At 49.6% G+C, this 21895-nt stretch overlaps 1 protein-coding gene across 1 annotated transcript in view; it reads left to right on the top strand.

The window, feature by feature from the left end:
• PAX5 (paired box 5) overlaps window positions 1-21895 on the top strand; it is a 157357-nt gene that overhangs the window by 49522 nt on the left and 85940 nt on the right. Inside the window, exon 6 of the mRNA XM_036330365.1 lies at window positions 17236-17411. Within this exon, the coding sequence (XP_036186258.1) occupies window positions 17236-17411 (176 nt within the window). The remainder of the gene's footprint in view (window positions 1-17235; window positions 17412-21895) is intronic.

A 21895-nucleotide genomic window follows, 5' to 3' on the forward strand; every position in this document is an offset into this window, starting at 1 on the left:
ATAGCCTGTCTAGGATACCCTCTGCCTCCTTCCTAATACTGCCAAGTCCGAGTCCTGGCTCAAATACCACCTCCTCCCTCCAGGAAGCCTTTCCTGACCCCCTCTCCTCTCCCATCCCCAACACCAGACAGGCTCTCTCTGTCTCTGGGCCCCCATGGCCTGCTCTTTGGGGGCTCACTTAGGGTGCTTTTCCAAACTTGAATTACAACTCCATCTCCAGGCCTTGTCTTGTGTCCCTGACAGAGAACAGGCATCCCAGAGGGCTGAGACTGGGTTCTCTTATGGAGCTAGGCTTGAAGTCAGAGCACCAGCAAGAGATAAATGAATGCTTGAACCAGGCTTAGCCAGGTGCCCCTCTCTGTACTCACCTGTTCTTTTTAATGAAACAGATGTTTCCTCTTTTCCTATCCTCACTCCCTGTCCTCACCGGCTGACACGAGACGCTGGCTGTGCAGGCAGTGCTACCTCATGTGGGCTCCACCCGCGTGCTTGCTCTGACCCAGGGCTGCAGGTTTGGCAGGATTTATTGATGTCATGGCACAGATGAGACGAGCTGAGTAAGACCCCACAGCTGGCAAGTGACAGAGCCACTCTGTATGCTACCATCTTTGTCATTTAAATACTTCCAAGGCTACATCTCTCCCCTGGGCAGTCATTCATTCATTTACTGGCTTTTGACTCGGTGTTAGGCACTAAGACCTCAGTAGTGGGCAAAGCCTGGCGGCTCCCTAGGAAATTCTGTTCCAAAGCCCCCAACCAGGCATAGAAGGGGAGAATCTGAGGCCACCAGGGCCGGAGTGGCCACGCTTTCCCAGCAGGAGGTCACCAAGGATTGGCTGTCTCCTTTGTACCTTGTTTTTTGCACTTTGAATGAAATGTCCACTTTTATCCATTTGCTCCACAAGTATTTATTGTGTGCTGCTATGTGCCAGGAGTTGTTCTAGGTCCTAGGGACACAGCAATGAACAAGAAAGACAAAAATCTACCCTCGTGAGTGACATTCTAGTGAGGGAAGAGAGAATGAATAAAGAAGGAGAATAAACAGCTGGTTAAGTGCTCTGGAGGTTAACAAAGCTAGGTAAGGAGATTGGGAACGAAGCAGGGGCAGAAGTATATGGGTGGATGCTGGGTTATGGAGGGTGGTCATGAGGATGAGATGACATTTGAGCAGAGAGACTTGAAGGAGGGAGGAGACAGGTCAGGAAAGGGGCACTGCAGGGCAGGGTACCCCAATGCAGTAGGCCTTGGTCCCCTGGGGATTTTGCAGGGCAGGGTACCCCAGTGCAGTAGGGCCTGGTCCCCTGGAGATGAGGCACCGGTGGATGGCGGCCCAGAATGTCTAACGGAACGTTAGAGGAGTGTTCTGTCTCCTATCGCCAGCGAGTCACTGACTTCAGCAGACTTTTCCCTCCTAATCATCTCCCGAACCTGATAGTCATTCCCGTCATCAGCTCTCTCTTGGGCTAGACCTCCATCCAGCCTGGGTCCTCTGATCCCAGTGGGATCTCTACCCTGTGGCCAGATTGGATCATATGAGCCCTTCCATCCCATATCCCTTCCACGTCAAGAGTGAATTAAAAATGTATCAACATGACCAGACAAGGGCCCCACTGGGGGATCTGGGATGTGGAGACTGGGGAAACTGGAAGGTGGGCTGTCATTTTGTGCTACAATCTTTGTCATTTAAATACTGGGGTAAGGGAGGCAGCATGCTGTAGTGGGAGGCCCAGAAGCCGCCGGCCCCCCCCCCCCCCCCCCCCCCCCCCCCCCGCGCCCTCAACAAGCCCCTAACCTCAGCCAGGCTCTGGCTTCAGCAATGGCTCCCCCCAGAGGCGTCTGCTTTATTTATTGCTTCTTGCTGGCTCCCTGCAGGCAGAGGAAAGTCCATTAGTGTGTTTGCAGACAGCCAGCTCTGAGCAGATGCAAGGCTTATTTGCAAACTGTCATTGCCCTGGCTTCCTCCAGAGACCTGCACGCTGGGCTCAGTCTTGTGGCTGCAAGAGCCACCACCCCCAGGCAGACAGCCAGGAGGAGCCCGGCTCCTGATTTCCCAAAGTGCAGCGCCTTGGCTTGCAGTTGGGAAAATTAAATTAAATGCCACGAAGGAACCATAACAACACGTTGGGCCATGTTGACAGTGGAGACTGAAGTTCTTTCTGTTGATAGGAGCTCAGTGGCTTAGCATAAATTAGGGGAGGTGTTGAGAGAAAGCGGAAAACGTCCTGGGCCTGGGATACAGGTTCGAGTCCCGGTTGCATTGCTGAGTGTCTTGGTGACCTCGGGCAATTGTTGACTGTCCTCTGGGCCTCAGTTTCTAAGCTGAACAAGAAGCTCAGTCGGTCTTAGAATTCATCCTAAGCTCTGACATTTTCTGAATGGAATTTTGAAAATGTTTTCTTCATGTAGTAGTCGGAGACAGAATGGTGTGTGCAGGATGGCTCTGACATTCTAAAACTGCCTGGAGGTCAGCTCAGCGGAGTCAGAGGCACTCAGGAGCTGAGATGCCGGGGCTCTGAGTCTCACCTGGCCTGGTAATTTTGCTGTGTGACCTTGGGCAAGTCACTTCCCCCTCTCTGAGCCCATTTTCTCATTTGTTAAATGGAAATGATAATTGAGTGCCCACGTCCTGGTCCTGAGGTGCAGTCCTGGTCCTGAGGTTGCACGAGAATCAGATTGACTGATGAATGTGAAAGGCCAGTGTGAATATGGACTTGAGGAGCGTGGGAGTGGTGGTTCTTATTGTTGTCATCGTTACCATTTTCACACGAGCCTTACCCTGTCTAGGCACACACATTTGCCAGAATAATTCAAGAATATGCCCCCCTGAGTATAGAGCCCAAGCAAGTCAGTTGAGCTTGTAAAATGGGATGTTGGTGCCTCTATTCAGAACGGAGAGCCCCCTTAATTTGTGCTGGCTTCATTCCACGCCATCGTAAACCCACCATTGATGTGTGTGTGTGTGTGTGTGTGTGTGTGTGTGTGTGTTTGGTGGAGAAACACACCCCAGATACACACAAAAGCCTCTCCAGTTCCTTTCAGCTGGGACAGGAGATGACGCGCGTTGGCAGGCAGAGGCTGATCTCTGTGTATCCAAGAGGGGCCGAGCCAGTCCGAGTATATCTAACAGGTCAAGCTCTGAAATGAAGAAGCAATAAGCCAGTGAAATGGTACTATCACCGAAACATGATTGATCAATTGAATTCTATCAGAGACAGTGGACAGTGAGATTAACTCAGGCCTGATAGGTTCAATGAGTTAAAGCATGATGTTCATTTCAGCTTCATTTCACCAGTCTTTGCTTGTGAAATTGGTCAATCAATAGAGGTTGAAGATCATATATATATATATATATTGGGACCATCTTATAGGGAATATAATCTCGGTGGCTGGCTCCTGCCTGGGGCAGCCTGCCCAGGGTAATGGAGACAGAACAGGGACTCCATCAGCGCCATCGAAATGGCCTGATATCTGCTCCAAATGAAAAGTATTTTTGGATCTCTGATGATTTATCTTTTTTTCCTCCCACTCACTTTGATCTGTGACAAAACCCATACCCATCTTGGAGAAATATAGTGATTTCTCCTGAAAACATTTGTGCAATGATCAGATAGATACACTTCAAAATATGAACCTTTTTTTTTTTTAGTTATATTGTCCTTGGAAAAAAATAAAGAGTAATTTAAAAACTCAAGTGGGGGTAATGCAAAGGTATCAGAGTAAGTATTATTTTAAAACCCACTCATTTATTTATTTCTGCGTAGCCGGGGTGGGAGACAGACTGCTGTGGGTGTGAAAGCCGAAAAAGGGATGCATACGAGAGAAGTCCTTCCAGGTATAATTAAAACGAAGCCTTTAGCGTTCTTTGATCTCATTTAAAAGCACAACTCGCAGAAACAAATCACCCTTTGCTCCTAGTAATATTTCATTTGCTTTGGAATATTTTCACTGTGGTGGTTAACATCCTTCCTAATTAGTGTGCTTCTCTCTGTAAGGTGGAGTAATTAGGTCCCACCATATGAGATAATGGGCTTGGACAGTGTGGATTAGAGAGAACTGACTTGTCCTGTGGCAGTGCACAAGGTATTACTTCCTTCCTGCCTGTTCTCTGAGGTCATCTTCATTCCTTTAAGCATAAAGAAATCCCATCTCTTCATGCCAACACCATGAGGGCTTCAATAACGCACTTGCACTGTTTGTACATCAGAGTATACATTAGGCTCTGGGTAATGGAAAATGGTGCTGAGCAGCCAGAGAGAGAAAAGAGCCTTGCACAGGTCGCTACCCTCCCACTACCCCCATTCGTGCATTCTAGTCCTACTGAATTTTAGCCCTTTCCCATGCAACCACACTTTCTTCTGCTTCTAGGCCTTTGCATATGCTGTTCCTTCTGGTTGAAATGCACTTCCTCTTCTCTGTCGCTTTCTTTGGCTAACTCCTCGATACTCATCCTTAAAACTGGGGATTCATCTTTTCCAGGGGGCCTTTCTGATCACCCTAGCCCCGTCTGGATTTAGTGGAGTGGTTTAGTGTAGGTTTAGGAGCAGACTCTGGAGCCAGAGTACTTGGGTTTGGATTCCAGCTCCTTCATCTCTTTGCTATGTGACCTTGGGCATGTCACTTAACCTCTCTGTGCCTCAATTTCTTCATCTGCAAAATGGGAGGAGACAAGTGTAGGCTTGATTGGGTTGCAGTGAGCATTAAATAAATAAGGTGCTTAGAATAGTGCCTGACACAGAGGAAGCACAGGTAAGGGTTGGCTCCTCCCATTTGGCTCCCAGGCAGCCTCTGCTTCTCAGACTCCCAGCACTGACTTTACTATGCTGGAACTGTTTGCTTGTCTACATCCTCCACTCGAGGGCAGGGGCTAGAAAGTAAGCCCCTCTGTAGCTCAGGTGCCAAGCGCAGGGCCAGGCACCCAGCAGGAGTTTGGTGCTTGTTGTTCAGGAATGACCAGACCCAGGAGGCTTGGAACAGGAATCGGGGGCCTGGCGTTTTCCTAGGCCCACCTTGCCTCAGACCTGCCTTCTGGACCCAGTCAAATCCCTTTGAATCCCTGAGTGTGTAGTCATAGGTCCCTTGGGGCCTTTCTCTCTCTGACAGCCTGCGATTCACTGGGTAACACACAACACAATCAGATTCACTCTGGTCGAACCTGAACGTATTGGGCAATTTTACAATTTCGCGTTTTCCTTCTCTAAGAAGAAAGATTGAGTGAAACTAATGGCGGAATAATGGCAGCTCCAATGGGATTTTCCTCCATGCCACTTTGATTTTTCTCAGTCTGCAGTTCCAGTTTAGGGTGGGATTTATAAAAATCAGCCGGGACATCGACTTTGGTTCTGGGCTGCCACGGGACATTGCTAGCCCTGCCCCCCTGGTCCCCAGCACAGGGCCTGGAAATGTTGCTGACTGACTCTTGTTGTCTGTGCCTGGAATCCTGTTTCCTTATCTCAGCATCTTGTCCCCTCCCCTTATCTCAGGTCTAGCTTGGATAGTCCCTCCTTCAGCCAACCCTCCCCTTCTCCCCCCTCGTTGTTGGCCCTCTCTAGGTCACCCTAAGCATCCAAACACCACCTTGCCAAGAATAGAAGCTCCGTGAATTATTTTGACTAGAAAGAATTAATGGCATTTTGTTGTTCTTGTTGGACTCTGAGCAATAGATGACTTGCTGTGTTTTCCTTTTGGTGTGTGTTGCCAGGAAACTTAAGAGTTCAACTGAGTTTTGGCCGTTTATCATCCTCTTGTTTAAAATTTTATGAACTGCCTCAAATCTTTCTTAGAGGTAGGTAGAACATAAACCCTTAATTGTTTCCTCTTCTGGGATCACTGATATAATAGAGGTCACCCCCCCTCAAAGTTTTCTGCCCAGTTCTCTGATGATGCCAGAGACCATTCTCCTGCTGAGCTCCTTTGAATCATGCAGACCTGCAACCCCTCGAGGTCACTCATTCAGTCCACACCATCAATTAGCATCTCCTATGCTTGAAGTGAGTCAGACATGGGTGTCTGTTCTCAGGGAGCTCATACTGTTAGCAGGCAAGGAAAGAAATAATACTGCTAGAAACAACTCTTGTTTATTGAACACTTACTATGTGCCAGGTACTATGCTAAGCATGTTACATGATCTTTATTCAATTCTTTCATCAACTGCAGGTATCATTATTGCTCCATTTTATAGGTGAAAAAATTGAGGATTAGAGAGGTTCAGGAAGTTTCTCAAATATCATAGGCTTGTGAGAGACAGAGCGAGGAGGTGGACCTGGGCCTATCTTGAGTTTGGGGTACCCAGGCTTCCATAGTGTGCTGTACGTCCATCACAGCGCACAGCTTTACTCTAAAACATGCTAAGAGGTGTGCAAATGCTTTGCCATGTATTTGCTGTGACCCTGAACAAGTTACTCATTATCTCTGTCAGTTTCCTCAGCTATAAAATGGGGATTCTGAGAGGACCGGGGAGTGAAGGGACACTTGAGGAATGATGAGTAGCCAGCTGGGATGGTGTTGTGGGGTGAGTGGAAGGGTGACCCTGGCTGGAAGGGCAGATCATGGAGGCCCAGAAGGCTTGAGCTGTGTCCTGGGGAAGCCTTGGAGGGGTTTTCCTGGTGAAAACGATGACAGCAGCTAACACTGGACACGACCTTGGTGCCAGGTACCCCTCGAGGCATCTTGCAGGGATGATCTCATTTAATCCTTACAAAAGCCTCAGGGAGTGTCCCACATACCATGGTGCCCTATTTACAGTGGAGGAAACACAGGACTTTGGTGTTAGTACTTGACCTGAAAGTAAAGGGAAGTAGAGAGAGCTCACTGGATCTTCAGGCAAGAGGCCTAGGTACAAGTCCCAGCTGAGGCTCCATTACTCAGCCTCCCTGAGCCTCAGTTTTCTCATCTGTAAAATGGGATAAGAATTCATATCGCACACAGTTGTTCTGAGGATCAGTGAAATTTAATGATGCAAAAATAACTTGGTTCAGTGCCTGGCCCTGAGCAGTGCTCCATGAAGAGTGAGGTCAGGGGCGCTTGGGGAATCCCGTGCCCCATCATCTCTGGCTGTACCTCTTCATTCTTTGCTAGAGACAGAGGATGTTCTCTCAATGGTATGCAGGGTGTTTTGCTAATATAGCCCCAGAATAAACACCCCATTTCCTTCCTTTTCTAACCCATAGTCATGCCTAATCCCTCCTATGGAGAAATTCTAGAGCCACTGTTGCCCTCAGCAAGCTTCTATTGCATCTGAAACAATTTCTTTCTTATTTTCTTTTTAATTAATCCTCACCCGAAGATATTTTTCCCATTGATTTTTAGAAAGAGTGGAAGGGAGGGAGGAGGGAGAGAGAGAGAAACATCGACCTGAGAGAGACACATAGATTGGTCGCCTCTTGCACACGCCCCAAGTGGGGCTGTGGATCAAATCCACAACTGAGGTATGTGCCCTTGACCAGGAATGGAATCTGTGACCCTTTGGTCTGTGGGCCGACGCTCTAACCACTGAGCAACCGGCCAGGGCTGAAACAATTCCTTAAAGCTGCAGACTCTCCTGGTCTGAGCTTGGTTGGTCTCTGCTTTATAGCCTGCTTTTAAGCCATTGCTGCCACCTGAGGAGATCAACCCCAAGCTCGCTGGCTCCCTTGACTCAAGCTGGGAATGTCCCAGGTCACACCAGTTCAATCTTCCCAACCACACTGGCTCTAGACGCAGTGGCCGGTGGCCTGCCAAGACCTGGCTCTGTCTCCTCCTTTGCCGTGGGGGAGGCAGGTCGGGGGGGTGGGGGGCAGGGTGGGTGCCAGAGTCCTGGGGGGAAGAAGCTGCAAACAGGCTTGATGTCGGCTACTCTGTGGGAACCTGAAGGCCAGATCTGGAGAGGACCTTGGACCCTGGGTGAGGGCATCGGGATGTTGTAGTGCCTAAAAGCAAGAATGGTGGCGTCTGGGAGTTATTTCCACGACTTCAAAACGATTAAGGGCAAATGTATCCCTGTGAAGAAAAGAGGTTTCCTCCTGTCTCTGACTCCCTCCCAGAAGCCCCCCAACAGCCCACTCTCTTCACATGTCCATTCCTAAACCAAGTATTAAGCAAAGGTGGGTTTGGGCCATCATTTAAGGGTAGAATGAACATTGGGAGGGAGGATCCCCTACAAAGACAGCACCAACTACCAAAATGGGAAAATAAGGGAGTGCCTATTAGTACTATTTAGTAGACAAAATCTCAGCCGATTTTGGAGGAGAAAACAGAAATGACTGACTCAGCTTCCTTAGCCTATTGATGGTGAGGCCCTGAGAGGGAGAGGAACTTGCTTGGGCTCACCCAGCAAGTAAGGGCAGAGCAGGGGCTAGAACCCAGGTCTACTGGCTCCCAACCCTTTTCCCACTGGGCCCTGCCACTGCCCTGCCGTGCCAAGGAGTGACTGCGAGGATGAAGGAGGCTCTGAGAGGGCTCTGGCTCCAGCTCCAGCTTTGGCTGGGCTGTGTGGAGAAATGGTGGCCCTGTGGCCGCAGCCTCCCTTCCTGGGGCTCCGAGGCCTCCGATAGGGTTTGCATCCCAGTGACCGTGATGCCAGAGGGATTATGGAGATTCCTGTTTGTTTTTATTCCCCTCCACCCCCTCACCCCCCAGCGAGCATCTGCAGACATAAAGTACATGATGATTTTTTTAAAGAAACAAACCAGAACCCTCCAAGAAAAATGCAAAACCCCGGAATGTGCTGTGCTCCGAAGAAAATGCAATGGGTTTATGATCTTTTAAGACACACAGGAGACAGCTTTCTTTTGACAGATGGGGATCTGAGGCTATTTTGCTTCCTCCCCCTTTTCGTGACCAGACCCGACTGTGTAAAGCTTTTAGCTCCAAAGCCGGGTTGTGAATAACATTGGTTTAACCTGAAATTTAAAGCCAGCATTTCTTTGCTCCCCGAGACGGGTTTTCCTGCCCCTTGCTCCCCGAAGCCAGCTTCCAGAATGTTAATTCTGACAGCCATGGTTGACTAAGCCCAGCACTGGGTCTATTACATATTATTTGATTTGGAGTAGAAAGAAAAAGATTTAAAGATACCACGCCCCCTATATACCTTTGTACTTTTGCCTGTGTCTGTCCATATATGTAAGCACAGCGTTCACATTGGGAGTTCAGGTTTTTCTCCCTGGAATGAAATGGGCCCGGGCGTTTCTGTAGCCTGTCTCCAGGACCACATTCCCCAGGGAAGTCAGACAGCGTCTCCACGGCACAGATGAGAGCACTACGCCAGCTTCCGCTGCAGGCCTGGAGGTGCAGGCCTGCCTTCGTGCTGGGGATGGTTTTCTTGTGCTCATTTTTGTCGTTGTCTCTGTGCATGATCTGTTTGTTTGTGCACCCACTGTGTGCGGCACCCAGAGGCCCATCAGCTGGTCCCTAGCCTGAGAACCATGAGTCTTTTTGTCAGAGTATTTATGTTGGTTGGCACATTTACCTTTACTGGTCTGATTATTTTCCCATGAACCGTTGCCTCTTCTACCGGACATGCCTCCATGGGGACCAGGGCTGGGCCAGGTTTTGCCCATCACTATCTGCCTAGCGTTGGCACAGTGCCTGCTCACTAAGATTGGTTGAGGGAATAAGGAATGAATGAATGAGGTCAGACAGAGGGATCCTGACATTTGCAGACCAGACCTGTGGAGTGAAGGTGGTTGTCACGCGTATTACTAATTTGTTCATTTTTTTCCAGAAATATTCCCTGTGGAGAAGACAGATGAATTAACTGTAGTTCCCCTGCCACCCCTTCCCCTCCCCCCCCACCCGCCCATGGTAGCTAATAGTGCAGAGTGTAAGTGAAGGGTCCAGGAAGAAAGTGGTTAGAGGGAAAAGCAGCTGGAACATGAAGGAAGGCATCCTGGAGGAGGCGGCCTTGTGTTGCAGGCTGTGTCTGTCCTGGTAACGCTGTGCACGTCAATGAGGACTGGTTTACCTCTCCTGTGGGTGGATCACCTGTGGCTGACAGGCTGACTGCACGCATCACCTCCAAACGCCCACAGATGCAAAATTCATGTTGCCAGCCCCTAGTCTCTCTGAAGCGGAGACTTGGGAGCAGGAATTAGAAAGCATGGCTTCATCCAAAGTAACTAGCGATTCAGGCCCCGGGACTGAGAAATGTGAAGGGGGATTGTCTTCCTAGCCCCCTCCCGTGGCTCCCACTGTTCTCCCAGCAAGGCCTCGGATCCTCTGGGAGGCGGGGCCTCCATGGCTGCCTGGCCAGACCCCTGCTTGCCTCTCTAGAGTATCCTGGGGTCTCCCCTCTCACTCGCTCTTTTCCTCTTATCTCCTCTCATCTCCAGGCCTTTATACAGCTGTCTCCTTGCCTGGCACACTCTCCCCACCCCTGCCCTCTTTGCCCTATTGACCCCTCATCCTCCTCTCTCAGACTCCCCTGCCTGCCCCCGCATTGTAAACGGTCCTATGTAAATAGTTCCAGAGACCTTTTCTACTTAGCAGTAGTCACAGTTGTAGTCATAGATCTGTTGGTGTGAGGACGTGACTGAAGTGGGCTGCCCTTTGTAGATTGGAAAGAGGGCCTTTCTTGGTCATCAATGGACCCTCTGGTTTTGTTTTTAATATTGCCTGGTACAGAGTAAACACTTTATCGATATTTGTTAAATGGATGGATACATGCTTATATGTTGAGGAGTGTCTGAAGTATTCATAAGGAAATGACAGACCTTAGGCATCTGTGCAAAGTGACAGGGTAGGTGTCATTCACCTTCTTAGTGAAGAAAGCAAGGGGAGGTGCTGGCGGGGCGAGAGCAGCAGGAGCCATGACGGTCAGGGTGAATGCCTGGAGAGGTGGCTCTTCCCAGCCACAGTCCTCCACTTGGAGTGTCTGGGTCACCAAGACACTCTCCCAAGCCCTGGGGGCGTGGCTGACGTTCAGAAGCCAGAGCAGGATGCAGCAAGTCTTCTTCCCGAAGGTTCGGGCAGGTCCCGGTGCGGCTGCCTCTTCGTGGAGTGTGTGCTGTGTCCTCCAGGACCCCAGGGCATGCACTTGAGCTGGCCTATGCTGAGTCTTTCCTCTGTGCTGGGCTCTGCTCGGTGACCAGACAGTGGCCTTGCACACAGGAGCCCTCAGCTGAGCCACCCTTTCTGAGCCTCCTCAGTGGAGCCAAAGCTCCACTTTCCTAGACTCTGGCGGGCAGGGAGAGGCCTCCTGGAGGGGCAGAGCTGGGGCATGTCTGATGGGGGAGCCCCGGTGGGAGAGAAGAGATGGGCACTGCCCAACTGGGGCAGGTGAGACCTTGGTGGAAGTTGCCAGGAACCTTCATTAGGAGTTTTAGGCCTGGCTGGCAGGAGGGGGCATGGGGAGAGGGGAGTGTAAGGGAAGGTGGTGGACAGAGAGAAGTCTTGAGAGTAGTTGTGGTCTCTCTGACATGGAGAAATTTGGTAGGAACACTGTTGGACTAAGGCCAAGGTCAAGCTTTGGCAGGAGTGGCTGGGCCCAGGATGACTGGCCAGAGTAATAGCTGAGGAGGAGCATGTGGAGTCTTCTTCCATTGTGTATGAGCGTGTGTGTGTGTGCATGAGTGTGTATGAGTGTGTGTGTATGAGTATGTGTGTATGAGTGTGTGTGTATGAGTATGTGTGTATGAGTGTGTGTGTGTATGAGTGTGTGTGTATGAGTGTGTGTGTATGAGTGTGTGTGTGTATGAGTGTGTGTGTATATGAGTGTGTGTGTATGAGTGTGTGTGTATGAGTGTGTGTGTGTATGAGTGTGTATATGTGTGTGTGTGTGTATGAGTGTGTGTGTATGAGTGTGTGTGTGTATGAGTGTGTGTGTGTATGAGTGTGTGTGTATGAGTGTGTGTGTATGAGTGTGTGTGTGTATGAGTGTGTATATGTGTGTATGTATGAGTGTGTGTGTATGAGTGTGTGTGTATGAGTGTGTGTGTATGAGTGTGTATATGTGTGTGTGTGTATGAGTGTGTGTGTATGAGTGTGTGTGTGTATGAGTGTGTGTGTGTATGAGTGTGTGTGTATGAGTGTGTGTGTATGAGTGTGTGTGTGTATGAGTGTGTATATGTGTGTGTGTGTATGAGTGTGTGTGTGTATGAGTGTGTGTGTGTATGAGTGTGTGTGTATGAGTGTGTGTGTATGAGTGTGTGTGTGTATGAGTGTGTATATGTGTGTGTGTGTATGAGTGTGTGTGTGTATGAGTGTGTGTGTATATGAGTGTGTGTGTATGAGTGTGTGTGTATGAGTGTGTGTGTGTATGAGTGTGTATATGTGTGTGTGTGTATGAGTGTGTGTATGAGTGTGTGTGTATGAGTATGTGTGTATGAGTGTGTGTGTGTATGAGTGTGTATATGTGTGTGTGTGTATGAGTGTGTGTATGAGTGTGTGTGTATGAGTATGTGTGTATGAGTGTGTGTGTGTATGAGTGTGTATATGTGTGTATGTATGAGTGTGTGTATGAGTGTGTGAGTATCTGTATGAGTGTGAGTGTATGAATGTGTGTATGAGTGTGTGTGTATGAGTATGTGTGTATGAGTGTGTGTGTGTATGAGTGTGTATATGTGTGTATGTATGAGTGTGTGTATGAGTGTGTGAGTATCTGTATGAGTGTGAGTGTATGAATGTGTGTATGAGTGTGTGTGTGTGTATGTACATGTGCACACTCGCACAGCACCTTTGACGATAGGGTCATTTGGTGGATGCCAACTGATGGGAGAACACGCTGGGCAGACACAGACTGGGCCATGAGCTCCCATGCCCTGCTAGTCTTGGTGCTCATGGGGATGGGCCATTATAGGAGAAGGGGTGTCATAATATTGATGAGGATGATGTCCTGTGGGCAGGGCAGGGACCCAGCCTATGGTATCCTCTTTGGTCAAAGTTAATCTGGGGTCCGTTTTCTCAGGGTGCTCATGAGCTACCTGTGAAGGCTCTTCTTGTAGAAGATGCTGGGGTGCTCTGAGCTGCCAGCCTCCCCAGGGACTCTGAAAGGCCAACACTCATGTGAACCCCAAAGCTGGTGTCTTTGTTCAAATGTCAGACCCTACGTTGCCCTAGCCCCCAGATAGGACCACTGGGGAAATGCCAATTTTTGGCAGCATCTCAGTGACACGGTATCCCTTGGTTTGGCCTCATTCCTCACGTGGGTGGGTTTTGACATGACGAATGAAGTCTAGGTCAGCAGTGTGCTGGCAGGGTGCGGGGCGGGGGAGGTAGGGCGGGCGAGGCCTGTGTAAGAAGGGCACCTGTCAGGGAGAGCTCTGACGCATGCTGCTTCCCCCTGCGATTTGACTTCCAGTTGCAGAGGCTGAGGCTGTGCTCTGGGCCTAGCTCCCAGCAGCATCTCTCGTCAGCCCGGCATGAGCAACTTGGCCCTAGAGAGCCCGGGAATGATGGCCCCGAGGCCATTTCCTTGTTGGAAAGTGGCTTCCTTATTTTCTCTCATTTTGAACAGTTCAAGCCCCAGGCTCACAAAAGATGTTCCATCCCATTTCCTTTTTTTTTTTGATAATTCATAACAGTTTCATTGACATGTAGGCATCATCACCAGAGACTATTACAGTGTTAAGAGCTAACAACAATAAAGAACACGCAGAGAATTTAATCCTGTACTTTCTTCTTTTTTTAAATTTTATTAAATCTTTATTGTTCAGATTATTACATTTGTTCCTCTTTTTTTCCCCCCCCCCATGGCTCCCCTCCACCCAGTTCCCACCCCTCCCTCTGCCCTTACCCCCCCACTGTCCTCATCCATAGGTGCACAATTTTTGTTCAGTCTCTTCCCGAATCGCCCACACCCCTTTTCCCCCCCAAGAATAGTCAGTCCATTCCCTTTCTATGTCCCTGGTTCTATTATAATCACCAGTTCATTCTGTTCATCAGATTATTTATTCACTTGATTCTTAGATTCACTTGTTGATAGATGCATATTTGTTGTTCATAATTAGTATCTTTACCTTTTTCTTCTTCCTCTTCTTAAAGGATACCTTTCAGCATTTCATATAATACTGGTTTGGTGGTGATGAACTCCTTTAGCTTTTCCTTATCTGTGAAGCTCTTTATCTGACCTTCAATTCTGAATGACCTTTGCTGGATAAAGTAATCTTGGTTGTAGGTTCTTGGTATTCATCACTTTGAATATTTCTTGCCACTCCCTTCTGGCCTGCAAAGTTTCTGTTGAGAAATCAGCTGACAGTCGTATGGGTATTCCCTTGTAGGTAACTGAGTTTCTTTCTGTTGCTGCTTTTAAGATTCTCTCTTTGTCTTTTGCTCTTGGCATTTTAATTATGATGTGTCTTGGTGTGGTCCTCTTTGGATTCCTTTTGTTTGGGGTTCTCTGGGCTTCCTGGACTTGTAAGTCTATTTCTTTCACCAGGTGGGGGAAGTTTTCTGTCATTATTTCTTCAAATAGGTTTTCAATATCTTGCTCTCTCTCATCTTCTGGCACCCCTATAATTCTGATGTTAGTACACTTGAAGCTGTCCCAAAGGCTCCTTACACTACCTTCGTATTTTCGGATTCTTTTTTCATTTTGCTTTTCTGGTTGGGTGTTTTTTGCTTCTTCACATTTCAAATCTTTGCCTTGATTCTTGCGCTCCTCTGGTCTGCTGTTGGGAGTCTGTATAATATTCGTTATTTCAGTCTGTGTATGCTTAATTTCTAGTTGGTTCTTTATCATAACATCGAGGGTCTCATTAGATTTCTTGTAGATCTCAATAACTTTATCGGCGGCTTCTAGACAGTTCTTGAGAGACCTTAAAAGTGTGGTTCTGAACTCAATATCCTCCATTGACAGTTTTGCCCTGTTTCTTTGTCTCCACATTTTTTATGCTTTCTTGGTGCACCCCCTAGTGGTCTTTGTGCGCAGTCTTGTTGTAGTTAAGCCTTGATTGTTGTAGTTAATACTAGGGGGATTTGATCTCCAGGCCAACTGGCTGTGAGAATCAGCTGTGTCTGCAGTGGGAAAACTTCTGTCCTCTAGGGAGGTGCTAATCTAGCCTTTGCCTGAGGCTATCTGGCAAATGGCTCTGTGCAGGGCTTGGGCGGGGCGGGTCGCACGGGATCAACAGAGCGGGTGGAGGGAGCAGTTATGGCTGCTCTCAGTCCCATCCCCAGAGGCTCTGCCTCTCAGAGTCCCAGCAACCGCTACAAACCTCGGAGAGAAAGCTGCCCTCGCGTTCCGACCGATGCCAGACAGTCCCACTTCTCCCGTTTGAGTCTGGGTCCCTAGAGACTCGCCCAGAACTGGAGCTCAGAATCTGAGACTCCCTCCCGATTGAAAACGACAACCGCGCCCTCAGCTACCAGCCCGCTCCGCGCGTACCTCCGCACCTTTGTATTTTCCGCACTGCGCCTCCTCTGAGTCTCCTATGCTGTTCTCTTTCCTTCTAGTTGAAGAATTTCCCCTCAGCCAGTCTTCCTGTGGTTCTGGGCGATGTCCATTCCGTCTTTTAGTTGTATTTTTGAAGTGGTTGTTCGAGGCAGCTAACTCTGGTGTTTACCTATGCCGCCATCTTGGTTTCCCCTGTACTTTCTTCTTAATTTGCATTTTTGAATAGACAATACATTTAAAGTTCTAAAACAAAACAGAACAAACATGCGATGAAAAATTCTCCCTCCCCTTTGTTTACCTCCACTTAGTTTCTCCCTCCCTGAGTGGGTAACCACTCGGAATGTTTCTCATGTTCTTCCAGAGTTCCTTTGTGTGTGCGCACGTGTGCATTTTATATGTATTTTAATATATATATGCATTATGTGGAATGTATTGTATATGTATATTAGTATATATTATATAATTACATAATTATAATGTATCTTATTAATAGCTATATAACATATATTAATATACTAGAGGCCTGGTGCGTGAAAATTCATGCACTGGAGTGGGGGGGGGGGGCGTCCCTCAGCCCGGCCTGCCCCCTCCATAGTCTGGGAGCCCTCAGGGGTGGGAGGCGACCCGGTGATCAGGGGAAGGCGATGCCCCATCACACCTCTGCTGCTGCCACTGCCGACAGCGCAAGCCTTAGCCAGCCCTGGTTACCTGAGCCTCGGGCAGCCCTGGGCGGCCGGGGGGCTGAGGAGACTGGGGGACTCTAGAAGCAGGCGCGCAGAGCGGTGGGCCTGGCCTTGCCACACGCCTGCCACCCTGGTGGGGCTGAGGGGAGTGGGCGCTGCCATCTTTGACAGCGGGCAATCAATTAGCATATTGCCTCATTATTGGCTGTGGGTGCCGCCATCTTTGAGAGCAGGGCAGTCAATTAGCATATTCCCTCCTTATTGGCTGTGGGCACTGTCATCTTTACGATAGTGTGAGGGTCAATTAGCATATTACCTCCTTATTTGATAGGATGTATATTATATATAAATTTATAATGCATTATATAAAATCCTGTTTTCTCCAATTTTACACAATAGGTTGTAATCTGCATACTGTGCTTTTCTCACTTATTTATTTTTCATATAATAATGTATCTTGAAGTTCTTTCCATATCTCTTCACAAAGGACATCCTCTTTCCTCTTTTCAGCCACACAGTATTCAAGGGTGTGGCCACACTATGACTTACTTAACCAGTCCCTCCAACATAAACCTTTGGGTTGTTTCCAGTCTTTTGCTACTAGAACCTGAACCTATGTCACTTCCCACATGTGTAAGTCCAACTATAAAATAAATTCCCAGAGGTGCAGTTGCTCTATCAAAGGGAATGTGCACTTGTGGTCTTGAGAGATTTTTGTCAAATTGTCTGTCGTAGGTTTGTGACCAATAAGTTTCCACCAGAATGTATGAGAGTATCTGTTTCCCTAAGAGCCTTCCTAATAGTGTAGCGGCAAATGACCTGGGAAGTGGCGTGAACTCTGGGACAAAATTGTACCCCCCTGGGGGAATGTCAGTGCAAGAGAGACAGTGGCACCTGCCGATTAAGCCTCTGGTCAACCTGAGATCCAGCTCCCAGGCAAATCACTCGATCTTTCTAGACCTCAATTTTTTCATCTGAAAAATGGGAAAATAATATCGTCTTCATTGGGGTCATAGTGAGGATTAGATGAGATGATGCATGCACAAAGGGCTTTGCACAGTGCCTAGCACGTGGCTATGGAAGGCTGGCTGTGCACTAACCAGCAGGTTGACTTTGGCCAGGACCCCTTTGTCTGCTTCTGAGCTCCTGGTTCTCTCAGGGCCTCTTCCCAGTCTCAGGGTCTGCCAAGTCTTTCTTCAGCAACTTGTGTAAGCCGCACTCATCCTTCCTCTCTCATGCCCATCAAAGGTATTCAGGAGTCTCCGGTGCCGAACGGTCACTCACTGCCGGGCAGAGATTTCCTCCGGAAGCAGATGCGGGGAGACCTGTTCACGCAGCAGCAGCTGGAGGTGCTGGACCGCGTGTTTGAGAGGCAGCACTACTCGGACATCTTCACCACCACGGAGCCCATCAAGCCTGAGCAGGTAAGCCCCGCGACTCACAGCCTGCCACACCTCTCCCCACACGCAGGCCTGGGTGTCCTCCCCAGGTGCCTGGCTGCGTGTGGGTAGGAACAACAAGCTCTACTCAGAGGCGGCTTCTCCTTGTTCTCGGCCAAACTCGGCTGGTCACAGCATCCCACGAGGTCAGGAGGACTTGTTCGAGGCTCTGGCAACTTCTTGCCCTGGTGCCTCTGTCTTTCCTGCCGGCCAGGAGGGGACGTGACTTGTCTGGCTGCTCTGCCATTGCTGAATGGCGGCCTTTCCCAGGGGGTGTAATGACCTTTAGGGCCGCTTGAGGTGGTCTCAGGTCATTATCCTGTCAGGGTGAAGGGGAATCCTGTAAGCACCCTACGGCCTTGTTATGGTGGTCCTGGTGGGTACCCACCGTCAGCCCTCTCGTCAGGTTGCCCTGTCATGCTTTTAGAGGCTGGATCCAAGAGTCTGGAAATGAGAAGTGTCTCATTGGACCAACACCCAGCTGAGTCATTTGCAAGAGAGGGAAGGAAGCAGGAGGAGGCCCCTTGCTGAGCAGCCCCCCTGCTCTGCCCTGGAGAGAAGCAGTCTCTGCTTATGGTCACAGAGATGGGACCAGAAAGGGTCTGCCCAGTGAGAGGCTCTTGGGCCTGGATAAGGGCCAGATTCAATTCAGGAGACTAGTTCCTGATGCACAGGCTATGCTAGGCCCTGAGCGGGTTTCCTTGCTGGCACACGCTGTTCAGACATGACCGCTGCCTGCCGAGAGCTCCCACATGGTGGGCGAGTCGGAGAGACCTCTGAGCAATGACTTTCTCAGAACTTTTCCATCCGTCCTGGTGGTGAGGACTGGCCGCGCTGAGCTTCCTCTGCCTGCTGATTAGATGATGCTTCTGGAATTTTCTGAAAGAGCCATTCAAAGTCACATAGGCTGTGTGCACAAGCTCCGTGGAGAGGGGAGGTGCCAGAGGAGACCTTGGTGATGAGGAGTGTGCAAGGCCTCAGGGCCACCATCCTATGGCAGTCTGGCCACCTCTCACCACACAGCAAGTCGTGTATTCACTTCACAAACATTGATAAGTGTCTACTATGTGCATGGCACAGAACCGAATACTAGAGGTACATTCATCAATGAGACAGGCTTGGACCTGCCCTTGGAGAGTCTACCGATGTGTGGAAGAATCACAATAAGAATAACCCAAAGAGTTGTGGATTACAGATGTGCTAGGTGCTGAGGAGGGGATGTCTGAGGTTTTTCAAAAGCATAAAGCAGAGACTGGGCCAGATTGAAGGGGAAATGCATTTGTGCTGAGCCCAGAAGGGGTTGGGCTGAATCAGGAGAAGGGACCTGGGTGTGCGAGATTGTGTCTGGCAGAAGGAAGAGCAAGTGCAAAGGCCCTGGGGTAAGAGAGAGGGGGAGAAGGAGTAAAGAACAGAAAGAAACCCAGAGGCTGTGCTTTAGGGGCCATGCTGCCCAGAGGGGTGGGTGGTGATGTTGGAGAGTAGGTCTGGCCAAGTAGGCTGTGGTCAGGGTTTTGGTCTTTCTCCTACAAATGGAGTAAAGTCTCCTCCTTCCCCTCTGGGAATGACCGTTGTATGGGTCGGGCAGACCTGAGCCTCACCCTCTAGCTGCTGGGTTGTAGGGAGAAGAGTCTGTTTCCATCACAAACAGCCTCTCCCACTGCCCAGGGCCCTTCTGAAATATGGCCAGAGCCACATCTCACCTGACGCAGGAGGAGAAAGAAGAGGAATTCAGTCAGGAAAATTTCTTTAGATGAAGCCTACTTTTCCCTCCAGAATCTGGAAGAAAATTTATTTTCCAACCATTGATAAGAGCACATAGTTTTAGCGCTTGCAAGCTTTCATCCTCCACCTTAAGAGGTCCAGAGCGGGCACAGGGTTTGTGTGAGGTCATCCAGTCGGTGGGTGGTGAGGAGCAAGGGCCCAGGCACAAAGCCTCTAGCGTGCTGGCACCAGCCTTCTAGTATCCCTTATTTTCTCAGTGCAAACATTCAGCCTCAGCGACTGCGTCCCTCTGTGTTTCCCATGATCCTCATGGAAACTCAGAATCTGAATCGTAGTTTATTTGGTTTAGGATGCCCAGAAAGACTGGGCAGAGACTACAGGGCTTCATAACTGGGAGGAGTCCACCCGTGTGTCCATTCATTCACTCCCTTGCTCAGACACTCATGTGCTCATTTAGCCAACATTGTTCTTGCATTCTGGGCTGTGAGTCTGGCACAGTGTCAGGCTCCCAGGGGAGGGAGGATGAATCAGGCACCAGCTCCCAGGGGGTAATATGATGGATTCAGACTTTGCAAGGCAAGGGAGAAGGTTCTGTAGCCCTGATGAATGGAGACAGTGCCTCAGCGAGGAGCACCAAGGGGGATGTTACGGAGGAGGTGTTGGGGGACAGGTGGCTAGAGATGGGGCCTGTTGGAAAGGAGACCTGAATTACAAACATCCTGAGGGCTGTTTCTAGCAGTCTTGCTGTGCGGTGTCCTTCAGAATGAGCGGATACGGCTGCAGGCCTGTCTCTGACTGTGGGCTGAGGCGGGGCCTGCAGATGAACCTTGTGGTGGGATAATGACTGACTCAGGGCTTTCTGGTTAATCTGCTTCACCTCCCGGTAATGTGCGGTAATGAGGAGAGATGGAAGGTGAGGCTGCAGGGCTGCCGGGCACACACACAGGCACTGGACTATGAATGACGTACCCTTGCTCCTGATTCCCAATCACTTTGGACAAATGATGGTCCGAGCAAGGGCTGCAGGCTGGGAAGGCAGGCACGCCAAGGGTACAGGTTCCTTGAGCCCCCTCATGCTTGCTTTCGCCTTGCCTTGTGAGCCCCTGAGCGGGCAAGGAAGGGGGCCTGGAGCTCTGGCCACTGAAGCTGGCCCCTTCAATTGTGAGCGGAACTGTGACTCCAAGGGCTAGTGGCCTGGGTGCGGGCCTTGCTGTCGGTTTCATCCATTGAGCAGCCTGGTCGGGGAGAAAGAGCATTTGCTGGCCTTGGAGTTGGAGTTTGACTTGAGTCCTGGCTCTGCCCTGGTGGGTAAGTCATTTTTTCTTTGGAATTCATTGTCCATATCTCCAGCAGCAGTAATTGTGATAATAACAGCAGCAGTGGCGGCGGCAGTAACAACAGTGATCTCCCTCACCTATGCATGACACTGTGCAGTTTTCAAAGACCTTTCACATCCCTTCTCTCTCTGAACTCTCCATGTAAGTGTCTGCTGAGCAGGCTGGGCAAGATTGGTGAGCCCCATTATACAGATTGGAACATTCTTTCCAGAGTGTTCCTCCCAGGCTCAGGCCCAGGAGGCTTCTGGGACTTGTCGAGGCCACAGAGCTAGAACTTGACCCCAGGATCTTTAGTTTTCATCTTATATAAGACGTCTTGCCTTCTGTCTTCATGTTCCCCAAAGACTCTAGAAGCCAGTTTTCTGATTGGTTGGTTTTCAGCATCGGCCTTTTGCACACAGAGTTCACCTGTTATTCCAGAACCTTCAGAGACTTGCCATAGGCTTGGGTGGTCAAATCCTCCTAATCACCCACCCAAACGCCTATGGGAAGAACCTTCTTCAGGGCCAGGTTAGGGGCCTGCCAGTCACTTCCTTGAGCTCAGAGCCCACCCTCCCCTTGCTGCTTTTCCCCCCAAGATCGACCCCGGGTGGATGGGCCCAGGCCTCTCACTTTTACAGGGAAACTTAGTAAACCCTTGACCCTGGCTGGAAGGGGTTAATGCGCACACACTCCTGGGGCAATGAAACACTTCCTTTTCAAAATGGTTATTGAAAAAGCAATTCTGTTCTCCCTACATGTGGAGTGAGTAAAAATCACCTTCGAGGAGAAGAGGGGAAAACAAGTAACAACTGCTGGTGGCGTCATGCGTGTGCGCGCGCATTTCTGTTTCGCACAGTGAAATCTGTTTCAGTAAAACTCGAGTTGACGCTGCCGTGGGCGCTGTGCTCCTGGCGGGAGCTGGTCTCCTCCGGCCTCGCAGGAAGGCTGCCACCGAGCACAGCCTGCCGTATTTACTCTCGGCAGACTATTAACCAACACCAGGCTATTAATCTGGCTTTGAGCCTTCACTAAAGCCCATAAAAGCTCACAGTTGTCAAATGGAGTTCATTTTAATTTCCTTTCAATCACAGTAAATTATTCAGGTGATAAATCAGCTGGAGCAGCCTCCTGGCTGTAATAGAAACCCTAATTCCTGGCTAATTATCCAGCCCATTGCTGCCAACAGATCAATACGGGCACAAAATGGAACGGGCCCAGGGCCCTCCCTCCCATTGGGCCAGAGACAGAAAGACAGCTGGGGAAGGGGGACGTGCTGCTGACCTCCCGGGAAGTTCAAAGGTCACGGAGGGTTAAATTGGGAGATGGCCTGTCCCTTGTCTAGCAGAGAAAGCCACCAGAAATGCCTCCTGCTCTCATATGCTGCGTTGCCCTCTGCACAGTGGGATTTCCCTGGGCTGGTCGGCCTGG

Source organism: Myotis myotis, unplaced genomic scaffold (assembly GCF_014108235.1).
Source record: "Myotis myotis isolate mMyoMyo1 unplaced genomic scaffold, mMyoMyo1.p scaffold_m19_p_12, whole genome shotgun sequence".
NCBI lineage: Eukaryota > Metazoa > Chordata > Mammalia > Chiroptera > Vespertilionidae > Myotis > Myotis myotis.